The sequence below is a fragment of the Jatropha curcas genome, chromosome 9, assembly GCF_041381405.1.
Source record: "Jatropha curcas cultivar XTBG-Jc1 chromosome 9, XTBG_Jcur_1.0, whole genome shotgun sequence".
NCBI classification, from domain to species: Eukaryota; Viridiplantae; Streptophyta; class Magnoliopsida; order Malpighiales; family Euphorbiaceae; genus Jatropha; species Jatropha curcas.
The window spans coordinates 7527572-7544316 of NC_143159.1; the positions used below are offsets into that span (position 1 = coordinate 7527572).

Genomic DNA, 16745 nt, shown 5'->3' on the forward strand with positions numbered 1-16745 from the left:
CGACAGAATCACTGAAATGTAGACTGGTGATTCTTTTTTTTTATTCTAGATTTTTTTTTTCCTAATTAACATTACACAATTTGTCCTTAGAAATTTCTTCTACGAGAACATTTGATTACCGAAATTTTACAAAAAATAAGATTTTAATGTTTAGTTGAGACAAACTTACGCACTCATTTTTTTTCCTAGGAAATTCTTATCATTACACAAATATTTAGGATACTTATAGTTAAAAAAAATTAGTGGAATGAATTAAATTTAAAATTAATCATATACTAAGACGTAAATAATCAGTGGCAGCAGTTGCCTCCACTATTCTCATTGTATATTTGTCACTGTAGACATGATAATTCCATATTTTTAGATTTAAAAGTCACGTTCTTAATAATATAAAAATTTTAATAGCCTACAGTCTACACTTCGTGTCTATATAATGCAATGGTATGTAATGGTAATATCCACGCATGCAAATCATAAAAATCTTGTCTCTTCTTCCTTCTAAAAATCGAAATGGCAGAAACAGCTTCACTTGTTACCCAGAACCATTTTGAGCTCAATAACATCTCTATTATTAACCCCGTGGACTCCATTAATCCAAGAGCAAATGATGAAATCCCCACCTTCGATTACTCTATGCTTTGCTCTGAAGATCCTGAAACAAGGTCTAAAACCCTCATAGACCTCGACAAAGCATTGAAGGAGTATGCCTGCTTCAATGTGTGTAAATTCATAAGAAATGTGTATATATGTTCTTTTCGAAATAGGAAATTAATTTACCATTTTAAATACTTCTCCTGAGTTGTTTGTTTTTCTATGTTTCTGTAGTTGGTAAATCATGACTTACCAGATAAAATAATTGAAGATGCACTCAAAGGAATTTCTGATTTTTATGATCTGACTGAAGAAGAAAGAAAGGAGTATCAGACAACGGATCCAACGGATAAGATTAGAAGGTGCCTTTTCACCACTAATGGTGAAAACAGAGAATGTCTGAGGGTGGTCACACACCCTCAGTTTCATTGTCCAACAAAACCAGCTGACTTCAGGTAATTATTAATTATTTTATTATTAGCCAATTGATGATATTTTTATCTATATTGATGTTTATTCATCTTTGATCAATTTCCCTCTTTTTGTAAAGTAGATCCGCCGCTGGCGACATATAAAAGAACAAAACAATGATTTGAGGGTTCGAATATAGGACCCGAAGAGTTTTTTTGGTTCTATGACTTTAATCACTTGTCTCTTTAATAAAAAATTATAAATTTCTAGCTCTGTCCTTGGCAGCGAAGCATTTGGGGAATATGTGAAAAGATTTAGAAAAATAAAATTTGGATTGGCAAGGGCATTTTCGAAGATTTTGGGAATGGAGGATTGTTACCTTGAGAAGGCACTGAAGTTGGAGTCAGGGTTTGATGTAGCAGTGTTGGGAGTATATCCACCTTGGTTCGAACTCAAAGGTTCCTACGGAGTACCGGCTCATACCGATACTGGTTTTTTCGTTTCGCTTATTGAAACTGCTCCCATTAGTCTTGATGTTTTAACCTCTAGTGGCAACTGGGTCAAGGCTAAAATTCCTCCTCATGCCATTCTTGTTCTCCTCGGAGATCATTTTGAGGTACAAATACAATTACGCAATTTAACCATGTATTATGACAAATTAGCTTTCTTTTAACTGATAATTATACATCCGCTTTACCTGCAAAGACTAACTCAAGTAATAAAATACCAATTTCGGTAAAACAAATGAGTCTTTTCCATATAAAGTAATAATTGGCATAAAAGAAATTGTGGGATTCAACATATAGTTCATTCTTTTAGGAAAAGTAATTTTTCTGAACGTGCATTGCACTTGTTATCTATATTATGTGATTTAATTTTCTATTAATATTTTATCTATGAAATAATATTATAAACTGTTTATATTATTAAAATCAAAATATTAAAATAGTTTTCCCTTTTTATATATCCTTTGTTGTCAAAACAACAAATTATCTTTTTGTCTAGTTTACTTATCCCTCCTTCTACATTTATAAAAAGTATAGGATTTTCAATTTAGTTAAAATAATTAAATTGTAATACATTTAATTATCAAATATAATTTTCTAGATTTTTAAGTAACAAATTGTAATTTTTTATAAAAAATAAATTCTTAGGGTAGATCAAAGCCCTGTCTTTAATTTTTTTTTTACTCACCTGAAAAGCGAGAAATCTAAAATATTGAGTTCGAGTTGCGTCTCCTAGAAGAGATTTTGTTGAAATTGAGACGTATCTTAATTGATTTTGTTGTTGAAGTTGTTGGTGTCTTCTATGTTGCATATAACTTCCTCGAGTGGTTACAGTTTTTCACGTCCACTTCCGAATCGCCAACTCTCTTTGACTGAACGTGGAAAACGTGTTTAAGAAAGAGTGCTTCATGTTCTCTTGTTTTACAGTTTTACTTAACTACAGTCCATACTACTTATGTTTATAAATTTTTACGTGGCGAATATTATTTAATTAATTAATTAAAATAAATTTTAAAATCCAAAATTATTAATTAGACCTATGAATAATTTATGGACTTACCATATCAATAATTTCGAGTCCTTTCAATCGCACTTGTTTCCATTAATTTGGTGAATCAAGAGAGAACTATTCTAATTGTGTAGCCCGCGGTGCTAATTTAGTCATTGAATTACCTATAAATAATAAAAAAATTACAATGAGTAAAATTCCAGTGCTCTTAAATTCATTTCTTGAAAATCATTGAACTTTTATTTTGTAATAATAAAATCAACAGAACTAAGATTTGGCTCCAAATTTTAGAAAAACCTCACAAAACTTTACTTCAATATTACTAACAATTGGCCTTTGAATCCAGGAGATAAAGAGCAGAGGTGACCAAACGCTCTGTTCGATTCAAGTCAAACTAAACCGAAGTGGAAAATGTTGAACCGGAATTCTTAGAAGTGAAACTAAACTGAAGTTGATATTTAAACCAAACTGAAACTTCATAGGTTTTGTCTCTCACACACTGCATTTCGGATGTTTTTTGGGAGAAATGGGTAGCTTGGTTAAGTTAACCTGAAGTTATATGTGAGACCCACTAAAAATAATATTTTATTTAAAATTTTAGAATTAATTGCAATATAAATATCAAATTAGAGTGCAATTGCAAAAGGTAATAAAATTCAGGATAAACTAATATATTAGGCTAACTAAATATATATATACATAGCATATCCGATCATGATTTCAAAACCTTTTTTTACATTTATATTTTCTTTTTTTAAGAAATAAATAACATTAGCTCTATTTTGTTTCTCCTTTTTTTTCCCTTTTCCTTTGAAGATAACGTAAAAAAGAAATCAATTTGATAAATTTGATCCCCAAAGATGAGAGCACAAATTTAATCTCAAAAAGTACACTTATTAAGAGAATGGTTTAAAGTTTTTAGATGATGATTAAGAAAGCAATTAAATATATAAGTCATGATATCTGTTAAGAGAATAAAAGCTTTTGACTAGTAGCATACTGTCACGACCCATTTCCGTGGGCCGGACCGACACTAGGGCCTAAGTAAGCTTAAAGCCCCCGAGACCCGTAGTAAGCCTGAAACATTAAAAATTTATTATCTAAATATAATTTTAATCATTTAGCCCATATTTATAGGAAAATAAACCTCAAGATTTTATTAAATCTCGATCCAAATTTATCAGCTACAACATTCCACAGTTCGGGCACAATTAACAAGACATCACATTTTTAATATGGGCTCACATAATTATATCGTCTATGTTAATACACGACTAAATGTACGTAAATCCTACAACTGCGGAGTCACTAACTGTTTGATATACATAGCTTCTTATACATGTAGTTACATAGCAAAATAATTATGGAACTAGGAAAACTTCTTTATAGCCCTGCGACGAAGAAACATAGCTTAAACCGAATTAAAGAGAAACTTACTTCCTAAAAAATTAAACAAGACATGTGAGTTTTCTAAGGAGCAATAATTATTGCACAACACACGCAGTCACACAAATGTGTAAACATATCAATCTAGTCATCCGACTAGTTATATGCTCACGCAGCCAGTCACACAAATGGCACATACCAGCACTCACAATCATTAACATCTTCATATAATCACATCATGTGGAAATTGGTCTGTGGCGTCACCGAAACCCCCGATGAGCCGTCCTCCCACATGGCCCATCCTCTCACGTGTGCACCAGGGAGCCGATCCCCCATTCTGGCCGACCGGTCTAATCCTCACTTGACTAGCCCTCTCATTGTTTTTCCATTCTCTCTTTTCTTTTCCATACCAACAGGAGGCAACCCGGTCGTCTCCATCAAATCTAGATCATCAGGCGCTCACAATAGGAGGCCACCCTGCGGGCTGCAATCAAATTTAGATTATCAGGTGCGCCCAATAAAGAAGCCAACCTGTGGTTTTCCATATCATACAAATCATAACGGTAGGTGCACACGGGGGCGCCGATCTCCCATTTACCCGGCTAACGGTAATCATAATTAGGATCCATATAACGGTAACGGTCTCACAAACCCATGGTGACCCACTTCATCCCAATTCCACACAAACAAGCATAGCATTATCACAACACAATTAATCAAACATTGCAATTAAATGCAGACATATTGATCAGTTGAACATCGTAATGCAATGCACAATTAGACATCCATTCTCAAATGCAATTAATAATTAAATAAATAATATTAACAATAAACAACAACGATAAAATAAATAATAATAACAATAAACAATGATAATGAAAATAAATAAATAATTGAATGAATAATAATGATAATGATAAAGCAATTAAAGCACTTTATTTATTATGTATCAAATTATAGAAATTATCTAAATAAGCTTACTTATTATGTTATTAATTAAAATTAGTCTAGATTCTATTGAAATTTCGGCAACATCTCCCCTAAAAGTCGGACTATCTACCTGTTTAAATATCACAATAATATTATATATTTATCAATCAATGCACACAGGCCATCCGTCGGGCAACTCACAACAACACTTCTCATCCGCCACATTCATAACCCAACATCCGTTGAGCTCTTGCATCAACAAATAATCAACTCACACAAATAATAACTAAGAATTCTTATTTTCATGTCAAATCTTCTAGTTCTGATTATAGTTCATGAAATTTATTTGACAATACTCTAAACTAATTTACAATTACATTATTCTAAAATCCTAAGCCAATTAACTAAACATATTCGGCTATCGCAAAAATCCGCACACTAATCAATTTAATTTATTTACGAAGGACTAAAAATGTTCTACATATATTTAGGCTATTCCAATAACCTATTTTCTTATGATTCAATTTTAATTTACTTAATTACTCAATTAGATTCATTAATTAACTAATTCAGAATTTATACAAAAATTAAGAATTAAGTCTTAGGGCGTACAGATTGAAAATCGGGCAACGATTCCACGACCCGTGCGAAGAGGAGATCATTCTGCCTCTTGGAGCCTCGCCGGAGTTTCGCCGGCCGGTCACCGAACCGCCACAGCCATCGCCGTGCACGGTTACCGGAAAAGCGACTTTTGCCCAGAATTTTACAACATATATACCAAAATACTCGAAATCTCATGGGGACAAATTGTTTTAGCTGAATCTCGAATATCGTAACTCATTTATAATTTATGGACTTACCATATCAATAATTTCGAGTCCTTTCAATCGCACTTGTTTCCATTAATTTGGTGAATCAAGAGAGAACTATTCTAATTGTGTAGCCCGCGGTGCTAATTTAGTCATTGAATTACCTATAAATAATAAAAAAATTACAATGAGTAAAATTCCAGTGCTCTTAAATTCATTTCTTGAAAATCATTGAACTTTTATTTTGTAATAATAAAATCAACAGAACTAAGATTTGGCTCCAAATTTTAGAAAAACCTCACAAAACTTTACTTCAATATTACTAACAATTGGCCTTTGAATCCAGGAGATAAAGAGCAGAGGTGACCAAACGCTCTGTTCGATTCAAGTCAAACTAAACCGAAGTGGAAAATGTTGAACCGGAATTCTTAGAAGTGAAACTAAACTGAAGTTGATATTTAAACCAAACTGAAACTTCATAGGTTTTGTCTCTCACACACTGCATTTCGGATGTTTTTTGGGAGAAATGGGTAGCTTGGTTAAGTTAACCTGAAGTTATATGTGAGACCCACTAAAAATAATATTTTATTTAAAATTTTAGAATTAATTGCAATATAAATATCAAATTAGAGTGCAATTGCAAAAGGTAATAAAATTCAGGATAAACTAATATATTAGGCTAACTAAATATATATATACATAGCATATCCGATCATGATTTCAAAACCTTTTTTTACATTTATATTTTCTTTTTTTAAGAAATAAATAACATTAGCTCTATTTTGTTTCTCCTTTTTTTTCCCTTTTCCTTTGAAGATAACGTAAAAAAGAAATCAATTTGATAAATTTGATCCCCAAAGATGAGAGCACAAATTTAATCTCAAAAAGTACACTTATTAAGAGAATGGTTTAAAGTTTTTAGATGATGATTAAGAAAGCAATTAAATATATAAGTCATGATATCTGTTAAGAGAATAAAAGCTTTTGACTAGTAGCATACTGTCACGACCCATTTCCGTGGGCCGGACCGACACTAGGGCCTAAGTAAGCTTAAAGCCCCCGAGACCCGTAGTAAGCCTGAAACATTAAAAATTTATTATCTAAATATAATTTTAATCATTTAGCCCATATTTATAGGAAAATAAACCTCAAGATTTTATTAAATCTCGATCCAAATTTATCAGCTACAACATTCCACAGTTCGGGCCCAATTAACAAGACATCACATTTTTAATATGGGCTCACATAATTATATCGTCTATGTTAATACACGACTAAATGTACGTAAATCCTACAACTGCGGAGTCACTAACTGTTTGATATACATAGCTTCTTATACATGTAGTTACATAGCAAAATAATTATGGAACTAGGAAAACTTCTTTATAGCCCTGCGACGAAGAAACATAGCTTAAACCGAATTAAAGAGAAACTTACTTCCTAAAAAATTAAACAAGACATGTGAGTTTTCTAAGGAGCAATAATTATTGCACAACACACGCAGTCACACAAATGTGTAAACATATCAATCTAGTCATCCGACTAGTTATATGCTCACGCAGCCAGTCACACAAATGGCACATACCAGCACTCACAATCATTAACATCTTCATATAATCACATCATGTGGAAATTGGTCTGTGGCGTCACCGAAACCCCCGATGAGCCGTCCTCCCACATGGCCCATCCTCTCACGTGTGCACCAGGGAGCCGATCCCCCATTCTGGCCGACCGGTCTAATCCTCACTTGACTAGCCCTCTCATTGTTTTTCCATTCTCTCTTTTCTTTTCCATACCAACAGGAGGCAACCCGGTCGTCTCCATCAAATCTAGATCATCAGGCGCTCACAATAGGAGGCCACCCTGCGGGCTGCAATCAAATTTAGATTATCAGGTGCGCCCAATAAAGAAGCCAACCTGTGGTTTTCCATATCATACAAATCATAACGGTAGGTGCACACGGGGGCGCCGATCTCCCATTTACCCGGCTAACGGTAATCATAATTAGGATCCATATAACGGTAACGGTCTCACAAACCCATGGTGACCCACTTCATCCCAATTCCACACAAACAAGCATAGCATTATCACAACACAATTAATCAAACATTGCAATTAAATGCAGACATATTGATCAGTTGAACATCGTAATGCAATGCACAATTAGACATCCATTCTCAAATGCAATTAATAATTAAATAAATAATATTAACAATAAACAACAACGATAAAATAAATAATAATAACAATAAACAATGATAATGAAAATAAATAAATAATTGAATGAATAATAATGATAATGATAAAGCAATTAAAGCACTTTATTTATTATGTATCAAATTATAGAAATTATCTAAATAAGCTTACTTATTATGTTATTAATTAAAATTAGTCTAGATTCTATTGAAATTTCGGCAACATCTCCCCTAAAAGTCGGACTATCTACCTGTTTAAATATCACAATAATATTATATATTTATCAATCAATGCACACAGGCCATCCGTCGGGCAACTCACAACAACACTTCTCATCCGCCACATTCATAACCCAACATCCGTTGAGCTCTTGCATCAACAAATAATCAACTCACACAAATAATAACTAAGAATTCTTATTTTCATGTCAAATCTTCTAGTTCTGATTATAGTTCATGAAATTTATTTGACAATACTCTAAACTAATTTACAATTACATTATTCTAAAATCCTAAGCCAATTAACTAAACATATTCGGCTATCGCAAAAATCCGCACACTAATCAATTTAATTTATTTACGAAGGACTAAAAATGTTCTACATATATTTAGGCTATTCCAATAACCTATTTTCTTATGATTCAATTTTAATTTACTTAATTACTCAATTAGATTCATTAATTAACTAATTCAGAATTTATACAAAAATTAAGAATTAAGTCTTAGGGCGTACAGATTGAAAATCGGGCAACGATTCCACGACCCGTGCGAAGAGGAGATCATTCTGCCTCTTGGAGCCTCGCCGGAGTTTCGCCGGCCGGTCACCGAACCGCCACAGCCATCGCCGTGCACGGTTACCGGAAAAGCGACTTTTGCCCAGAATTTTACAACATATATACCAAAATACTCGAAATCTCATGGGGACTCCGGATCCGTGATCAATTTGGACTGGTTGAGCCTTGTTTCTCCGGAAATGGCCCTAACAGTGGCTTCGCCACTGCCGTTCATGGCGTTTTCCTCAAGCAAGCTTTGTCGCCGAAACTGATGGAAGAAAGAGACTCGTTGGGAAGAGAGGAGTCGATCAAGGCATGTCCCTCGCCTTGAAGCTGCTGGAAATGGTGTGGATTGCCGGTATTTGGTGAGCACGAGTCAAGGAGAACAACTCTGGAGACATGACCACCAGCACTAGACGAGTCGACTGCCACCTAACTTTCGTTGAGCGGTGGCCGGAAACGAGGAGAGGGAGGAGGAGCGGCGCTGCTCCTTGCGTGCGCGAAGAAGAAGAGAGGAAGAGAGAAAAAGAGAGGAGAAGATGGGTCTAGAGAGTTCTGGGCCATTTCGGTTCGATTCGAGCCGGTTTGGTCCAACTCAACGATTTGGCCCGACCTTGCTTGGTTTACGGGGTTCTCACCTGGTTTACAGAATCGATTTGATATATATATATATATATATATATATATATATATATATATATATATTACGTATATTTATTTTTATTATTTTAATTAGGTTCTATAACATTTCTTCAATTTACTTAATATTAATATTAATAATCATAATATTAGATTTTTAAGATAATTAATTCATGTAGTAACCACAATCACATTTTCATATTTAAAATACATTAATAGTTAGGGCTCCAAATCTAGTTAAACAAAATTTCTAAAGGTTCTTAACCCGGTAATTCCGATAATGTGTTTTGGGCTTGAGCCCAACTCACCATTTAGGCCCAGATTGAAATTGCTCGGTACTTACAGCCTATACCGTCACAAATTCAGATTTTTTTTTGATTTATTAAAAATTCTAAAATTTCGAAAATAAAATTACGGGGTGTTTCACATACATAATTAGACTACGTATTATATAATAATTTAAATTTATATAATCAAATATTATTGTATATTACTATTTTTTGACTAGTAGCATACATAATTAGACTATGTATTATATAATAATTTAAATTTATATAATCAAATATTATTGTACATTACTACTTTTAGCTTTGAATATTTAAAACAATCATTCTTATGATATTAAAATTTTTATTTAAATCTGAAAATAATATTTATTTATAATAATTTAATGATATTAAAATTTATTTTATAATATTTTAAAGTTCTAAATAATTTTATATATAGGTCATGAGGTATATATATATATATATATATACACATAGCTATGAAGATTAAGTAATATGTTACATAGGTAGCCATAGGTTTGTCAAAGTTTAAACGTAATTAGTTTGTCAAAATTTTTAATCTCAACTTAATGCTATCAGTTAAACATAAAAATAACTATAAATATCAAACTTTTTGTATTTGTCTATAAAAATAAAATAAAAATAAATAATATAAAGATATATGGCCCAATTATAAAGAATAACTTGCCTAAAAAGTTGCACAAATATATATGCACTAGTCGATAATTGCACTTCTTAAATATTATTGTAATAATTATTGTAGTTAATTATATTATTATTTATAAACTATTATAAATTATCAATTGTTTAGGAAAAAAATAATGAAACTATACTTGATTCATTAAATAAATCAGTAATGGTAAATATTAAAATAATTTTTAATAAGAGAAAATTAAAACATTATATATATATATATATATATATATATATATATATATATAATTTTTTTAATTTAAATAGATAGAAATGACTTTTTAAAAAAATCATAATTATCTACTTATTTAACATTTTATATATATCTACTATTTTTCTATTAATATTAAATAAATTTTGAAAAAATAAATTTTGAAAAAATAAATTTTCCAATAAAAAAATATATAGATCAAGAAATAACTTTTAGTTTTAATAGATAGATATAGTTTTTATTGAAAAATCAGTAACAACTATCAAGTTATTTAATAATTTGTATACCCATTAATTTTCTATTAATATCATATAAATTTTAAGAGATAGATATTTTTGTGAGAAAAAAAAAGAAAAATATATATATATATATATACACACACGCACGTTAGTGTTCAAGAACGTGCGACGCATGTTGTTACTCGTTAAACATAGCCGTTAGAATGATTATTTATAATTTATTTTTTCATATTTTTTTATTAATTTTTACAAAGATAATATAAAAATTCAATATTTTTAGATATAATTATTATATGTATAAATTAGGTGCAAATGTAACGCCCTATTTTTTTCTGTGTTGAAATAGTAGTTTATCTGTCTGTGAATAGTACTATCGGTCCGGGAGTCGGTATTATTTTGGTCTAGAAAAATTATTATATATAGGTAATAGGTTCTATCACATTTTTGGAGCATGCATGCATGGTTTTTATGGGTAGAAAGTAAGTAATGAATATTTTTGGAGAATTTTAGAGAATTAGTGCGTAGTGACTTAAGGTGTGATATTAATGAAGGAAATTAGAGGCAATAGTTGTGTGGATGAAATTTGAAATGGTGTTAGATTAATTAAGGAACTTCAAAGAATTATTTTTATGGAGTAAATTTGAGAATTTTGTTGTGTTACATAATATTTTGAAGGAATTTAATTTGGAGAATATTTGTAGCCATTAGATTAGATTTACATTCAATCCTAGCCATCCAATTTTTATGGAGTAAATCATTATCTCCTCCATTAATTGGGCAACACTATCCTTCTTCTTCTTTTCCTACGTCTTCTTCTTCTTCTTCTTCTTCTTCTTCTTCAATTTTTCCTTAGTAAACACATCAAAATCACCCATACAACTTGAGTTAATTAAGACATATTAGAGATTGAAGCTAGAGAAGTAATATTTGGTGACTAATTTCAAGGAATTTGGTGATTTTTCCTACTTGGTAAGTGATTTTAGGATAAGGTATTTATGTTGGGGTTTAGAGTTTTCTTTAGCATATACATGCTAAATCATGCTCCACTTCTTCTTTTGTTTGTGTTTTCTTTGTTTGATTTTGAGTGTCTTACATGTAGAGGGTGGAGAGCCTTCCACCAAGGATAAGGGCAAGACCAAAGCTTGAGCTTGTTAAAGCTTGGTTTGAAGGTTAGTGCAATTATACTTTCACTTGTTTAAGTTGTTTTTACATGGTTAGGCTTTTGAATGAATTTTGGGAATTTTGTATGTATTGGTTAACTTGCTGAATTCATGTTAGATATGTTCTGCCGTGAGATTAGAACTCATTTTCGACCCCTTTATACTCCCCATCTGTTTCTGACTTCTTCATGAAAGTTGCAGCTCTATTTCTTAGCTTTCCAAAACATATTTTTATGTCTAATTCCAGTACTTGTAGCTCAACTTATGATTTAAATACCAAAACTGGTTCTGTTATGGTGTCTTACCAGTATATCCGAAATCATTGTCCATTTTGACCACATAAATGGCCAAATAACGTCTTATGTTCTTCATAAAAGTTTTATCTTTACTTCTTGTCTTTCCAACCCATCTTCTTGTGTCCAATTTGGCGATACATAGCTCAACTTATGGCTAAAACACCCAAACTGACTCTGTTGTGACAGGCTCCAGGTATTACTCAATTGAGTGCCCATTTTGACCACTATAATGACATTATTAGGTTCTGAGTTATTCATAAAAGTTGTTTCCCTGTGTCTTGAGAATTCTCTCGTTCTGGATTGGTTTCATTTGAGTGTTTGGTGAAGTAGGAATTCAAGAAACATTGGACTTGGTTCTGCTGAATCAGGTCTGATCTGTTGGTCTGTGTTCTGAGCTTTTGTTTGCTATCTTACTCTTTGATCTGGGCTGTGGTCCCTTCTGAACATTTGTAGCATTTTGGCTTAGCTTTCTAATGAATCTAATTTCATTCAATTTGGAGACCCATAACTCAAATTATGTGTTAAAAACCCAGCAAAGGTCAAGTTTATAACAATGCTGAAAAGTTCTTGATTTATGTACTTTTATATTATATTAAGTATATATACATTTATAGTGTTTTGAGTAAAATATTTGAACTGATGAGTACTAAATGAAGAGGTTTTGATTAAGAATTATTGCTTTTGTGAAAGAATGCTTTTGATTTAGGCTCTACTATGCATGATTGAGACGTAGTATGATGAGATGGATTTTCTTATTGTGAAGCTATGATCATATGCTAGGGTTATCAACCCTTATAAATAGGCGGACGCACTTATTTGTGTGATGGGGTGGTGCTTTCATAGGCCACGGTGGTGCTTTCATAGGCCACGATTGTGTGATTGGGGGTGGTGCTTTCATAGGCCACGGTGGTGCTTTCATAGGCCACGAGTATGTGATGGGGGTGGCGCTAACATAGGCCACGATCAAATCTGCTTATGTTCATTCTGTATGAGTATGAGTGTAACGCCCCATTTTTTTTGTGTCTGAAATAGTAAGTTATCGGTCTGTGAATAGTGCCATCGGTCCGGGAATAAGTATTATTTTGGTCCGGAAAAATTACTATCTATGTGTTATATTTTATTTAATATTTTTGGAGTATGTATACATTATTTTTATGGGTAGAAAGTAAGTAATGAATATTTTTTTGGAGAAATTAGAGAATTAGTGAATAGTGAATTATGTTGTTATATTAATTAAAGAAATTAGAGAAATTATTTTTATGGAGTAAATTTGAGATGGTGTTATATAATTAAGGAAATTAGAGGAATTATTTTTAAGGATTAAATTTAAGAATTTTTATGGAGATAAATAATATTTTGAAGGAATTTAATTTGGAGAATATTTGTAGCCATTAGATTGAATTACATTGCTCAATCCTAGCCATCCAATTTTGGTGAAAGGACCAAATTACCCTTTAGTCAACTCCATTATTTGAGCTAACATATTTTCTTCCTTTTCCTCTCCATCTAACGTGACCTTTCTCTTCTTCTTCTTCTTCTTCTTCTTCTTCTTCTCCTTTAGGTCTTCAATTTTTACTTCCTAAACACATCAAATACACTCCATTCAACTTTGATTAAGTACTTAATCTTTGAGATTAAAGCTTGAGAAATGATATTTGGTGAATAATTTCAAGTAATTTGGAGGACAAAGGGTGGAGAACTTCCTACCAAAGACAAGGGAAAACTAAGGCTTCAAGAGTTTGATTTAAGCTTGTTAGAGCTTATGTTTAAGGTTAGTGTTCATAAACACTCTTATCTTGTTTCAATTTTTGATTTTGTGAAGTTTATACTATTTTGTGAAAATTGGGAATTTTATATGAAATGATTTGATTATTGAATTTTGGTGGTATAAATGTGTTCTTGGGAGATTTCTAAGCATGCTTATATTTTGAATTGATAAGGAAAACAATTTCTTCTTCATTCTTCAAGAGTGGCAGAACCCATTGATGAATAAGGCCTTAAGTTTTCTTGTTATTATTTGTGGATTTATGATCTTAAGATGATATTTGATGAGTATTTAGTATGTGGTAGAAATCTCTACCTTGTATATGATTTAAGTAAGCTGAAATTAGGAAAAAGTGTTATTGGGTGTGATTAAGGACTGTTTTTCGATCCCTTTCATTTCCCATTAGTGTCTGAGTCCTTCATGAAAGTTGTAGGTCTGCTCCTTAGCTTTCCAACCCATCCTCTTGTGTCCAATTTGGATATATATAGCTCAACTTATGGCTGAAACACCCAAACTGACTCTGTTATGACGGGCTACATGCATCACTGAATTGAGTGCCCTTTTTGACCACTATAATGATAAGATTATGTTCTGAGTTCTTCATGAGAGTTGTTGCCCTGTGTCTTGAGACTTCTCTGGTTTTGGATTGGTGTGATTTGAGTGTCTGGATAAGTAGAACTTTGATAAACATTGAAATTAGTTCTGCTGAATCAGGTCTGGACTGTTGGTCTGTGTTCCTAGCTTTTTTTTGCCATCTTAAAGATTGATCTGGGCTGTGGTCCCTTCATAACATTTGTAGTATTTTGTTTTAGCTTTCTAATGAATCAAACATCACTCAATTTGGAGACACAGAACTTAAGTTATGTCTTAAAAACCCAGCAAAGGTCAAGGTTATATTAATGCTGGAAATTTTCTATGTCATGAATCATAGGTTTATTTGGATAAATGAAGGTATGAATTATGTGTGATGAAGTTCTCTTCATTCTTTGTATCCTTTAAGATTTATTTGACAAAAATAAGACATAAGTTTGAAAAGTGTTGTTGTGGATATGTTTAAATGGATATAAATTGGAAAGGTGTGAAATTGATTTAGATAATGCATGATGAGGCTTGAAATTGATACTTTTGTGCATAAGAGTTGTGTTAGCATGCTTGATTGGAGAAGGAAATTCCTCCCCTTGGTACCACCTTGGTGTAGTAAAGCTTACTTAATTATTTTATATATATGACATAAGTATGATTATTTGATAACTTTTATATGTTTAGAGTTTTAACAAAGAAATGGGTATTTAAGGTGTATGTGCTTTGAATTTGGAATAAGGAAAATATGATTTCATTATGACTTTAAGAAAGTTTTAAAAGAAAAGGGATTTATGATAAATTTTCTATATTAAGTAATTATGTTGAAGTATATGAGTTACTTAAGTTCTAAAGTAAGCTTACATGTATGATTTCATATGATAAGAAATTTTCTATGTTCAGTAATTATGTTTAAGGATGAAATTTTCAGTTACTACGTTCTAAAGTAAGCTTACATTATGAATTTAAGAAGACTAAAGAATAAGACAAGTTTTATGATAAGTGTTATGAATTAAGAATTAAAACAAGGATTTTGGGCTCTACTATACTTAGTGTGAATTTGATGCGTGATTTGATTTTATTCTGTCTGATGAGCATGCTCGGCATTTGATGCCATTCTGATAAGAAGCTATGATCATATGCTAGACACGTGGGTGTCTTCTGTTCTGTTAGGGCGGACGCGCTCTATATGTTCTGAAAAGGTTGGCGACCTAAGGCCATTCTGAATCTGTATCTGAAAACCTATCTGCTTCTCTTTCTCCTAAGTGTATGCGAGCCCTATGGAAAATATCTGTAATACAATTAAACGAATGAGATCATATTATTTTAGTAAACATTACTTTGGAAATTACTGATTATGTTATCAAATGAATTTTCAAAGCATAATATTTCGGTACATGGTATTAAAAATAAAGAGTATATGTATTGGTATAATGTTTAAGTAATGAATTTATGATTTGAAAGAATTAAATTATTTATGTTATTAATTATAAGTTTATTTGAAGGAACCAAAGTATTTATGATGATAAAATGTCTTAAGTAAAGGATTTATGGTATAAAGAATTAAATTCTTTATGTTATTAATTACTAGTATATGTGCTATTTGTTTTGCTATAAATGGAAATGTATGTTGAATTTTAATGCATTTATGATTGTAAATAATTTTATGAAATTTGTTTTTAAGTAAGTTGTCATCGCAACTTTGGTAAGTATGTGAATTATGAGCACCACTGAGTTTTATACTCAGCGCGTCGATTTTTATCACGCGTAGGTTGAAGATCGTGGTTGCTACTTGAAGATTTGAAGAGTAATATCAAAGCAGAAGTGACTAATTTGGTAGTAGTCGATTGAGATTTATATAATGAAGAATGATGGCATGTATAATTGTTACATTTTCAGATATTATGTTATTTGAAATATAATTGAAGTATGTAATTACAAAGTATTTTGATGTATATATTTGGAGAGAAGAATAAGATTTATTAAATGATTGAATATGAAATATTTGAAGTCAGTTGATATGATTAGTTCATTAAGACTTGATAGATATAATGAATGCAATTAATTGATGGATCTAAAATACTATTGAGGATTTATTCAATTATGAAAGTATAAAAGTGTTGTTATGTTATAAAGATTATTTGGAGATGTTGGAAGTTTAGAGTTTAATTGGAAGTATTTTGTATTCACATGTTTGGCGAGCTCAGTTTTTAAAAGGATATTCTTACAATATTTCTGTAGGAATTTTCCCAATGTATATAAAAAA

At 31.5% G+C, this 16745-nt stretch overlaps 1 protein-coding gene across 3 annotated transcripts; it reads left to right on the forward strand.

The window, feature by feature from the left end:
• Nucleotides 1-443: 443 nt before the first annotated feature.
• On the forward strand, nt 444-16515 carry LOC149493540 (2-oxoglutarate-dependent dioxygenase 19-like). Of its 3 annotated transcripts, XM_089725886.1 has the most exons (6): nt 444-717; nt 826-1046; nt 1288-1618; nt 11779-11848; nt 13809-13906; nt 16251-16515. In XM_089725886.1, exons 1-6 carry the CDS (start codon nt 511-513, stop codon nt 16281-16283), a joined length of 960 nt encoding a protein of 319 aa, XP_089582012.1. In that variant the 5' UTR covers nt 444-510; the 3' UTR covers nt 16284-16515. The 3 variants fall into 3 exon arrangements, with proteins under 3 accessions (XP_089582012.1, XP_089582014.1, XP_089582013.1); XM_089725888.1 differs by lacking the exons at nt 11779-11848; nt 13809-13906; XM_089725887.1 differs by lacking the exons at nt 11779-11848; nt 13809-13906; nt 16251-16515 and adding an exon at nt 2864-3124.
• The last annotated feature ends 230 nt before the right edge of the window (nt 16516-16745 follow it).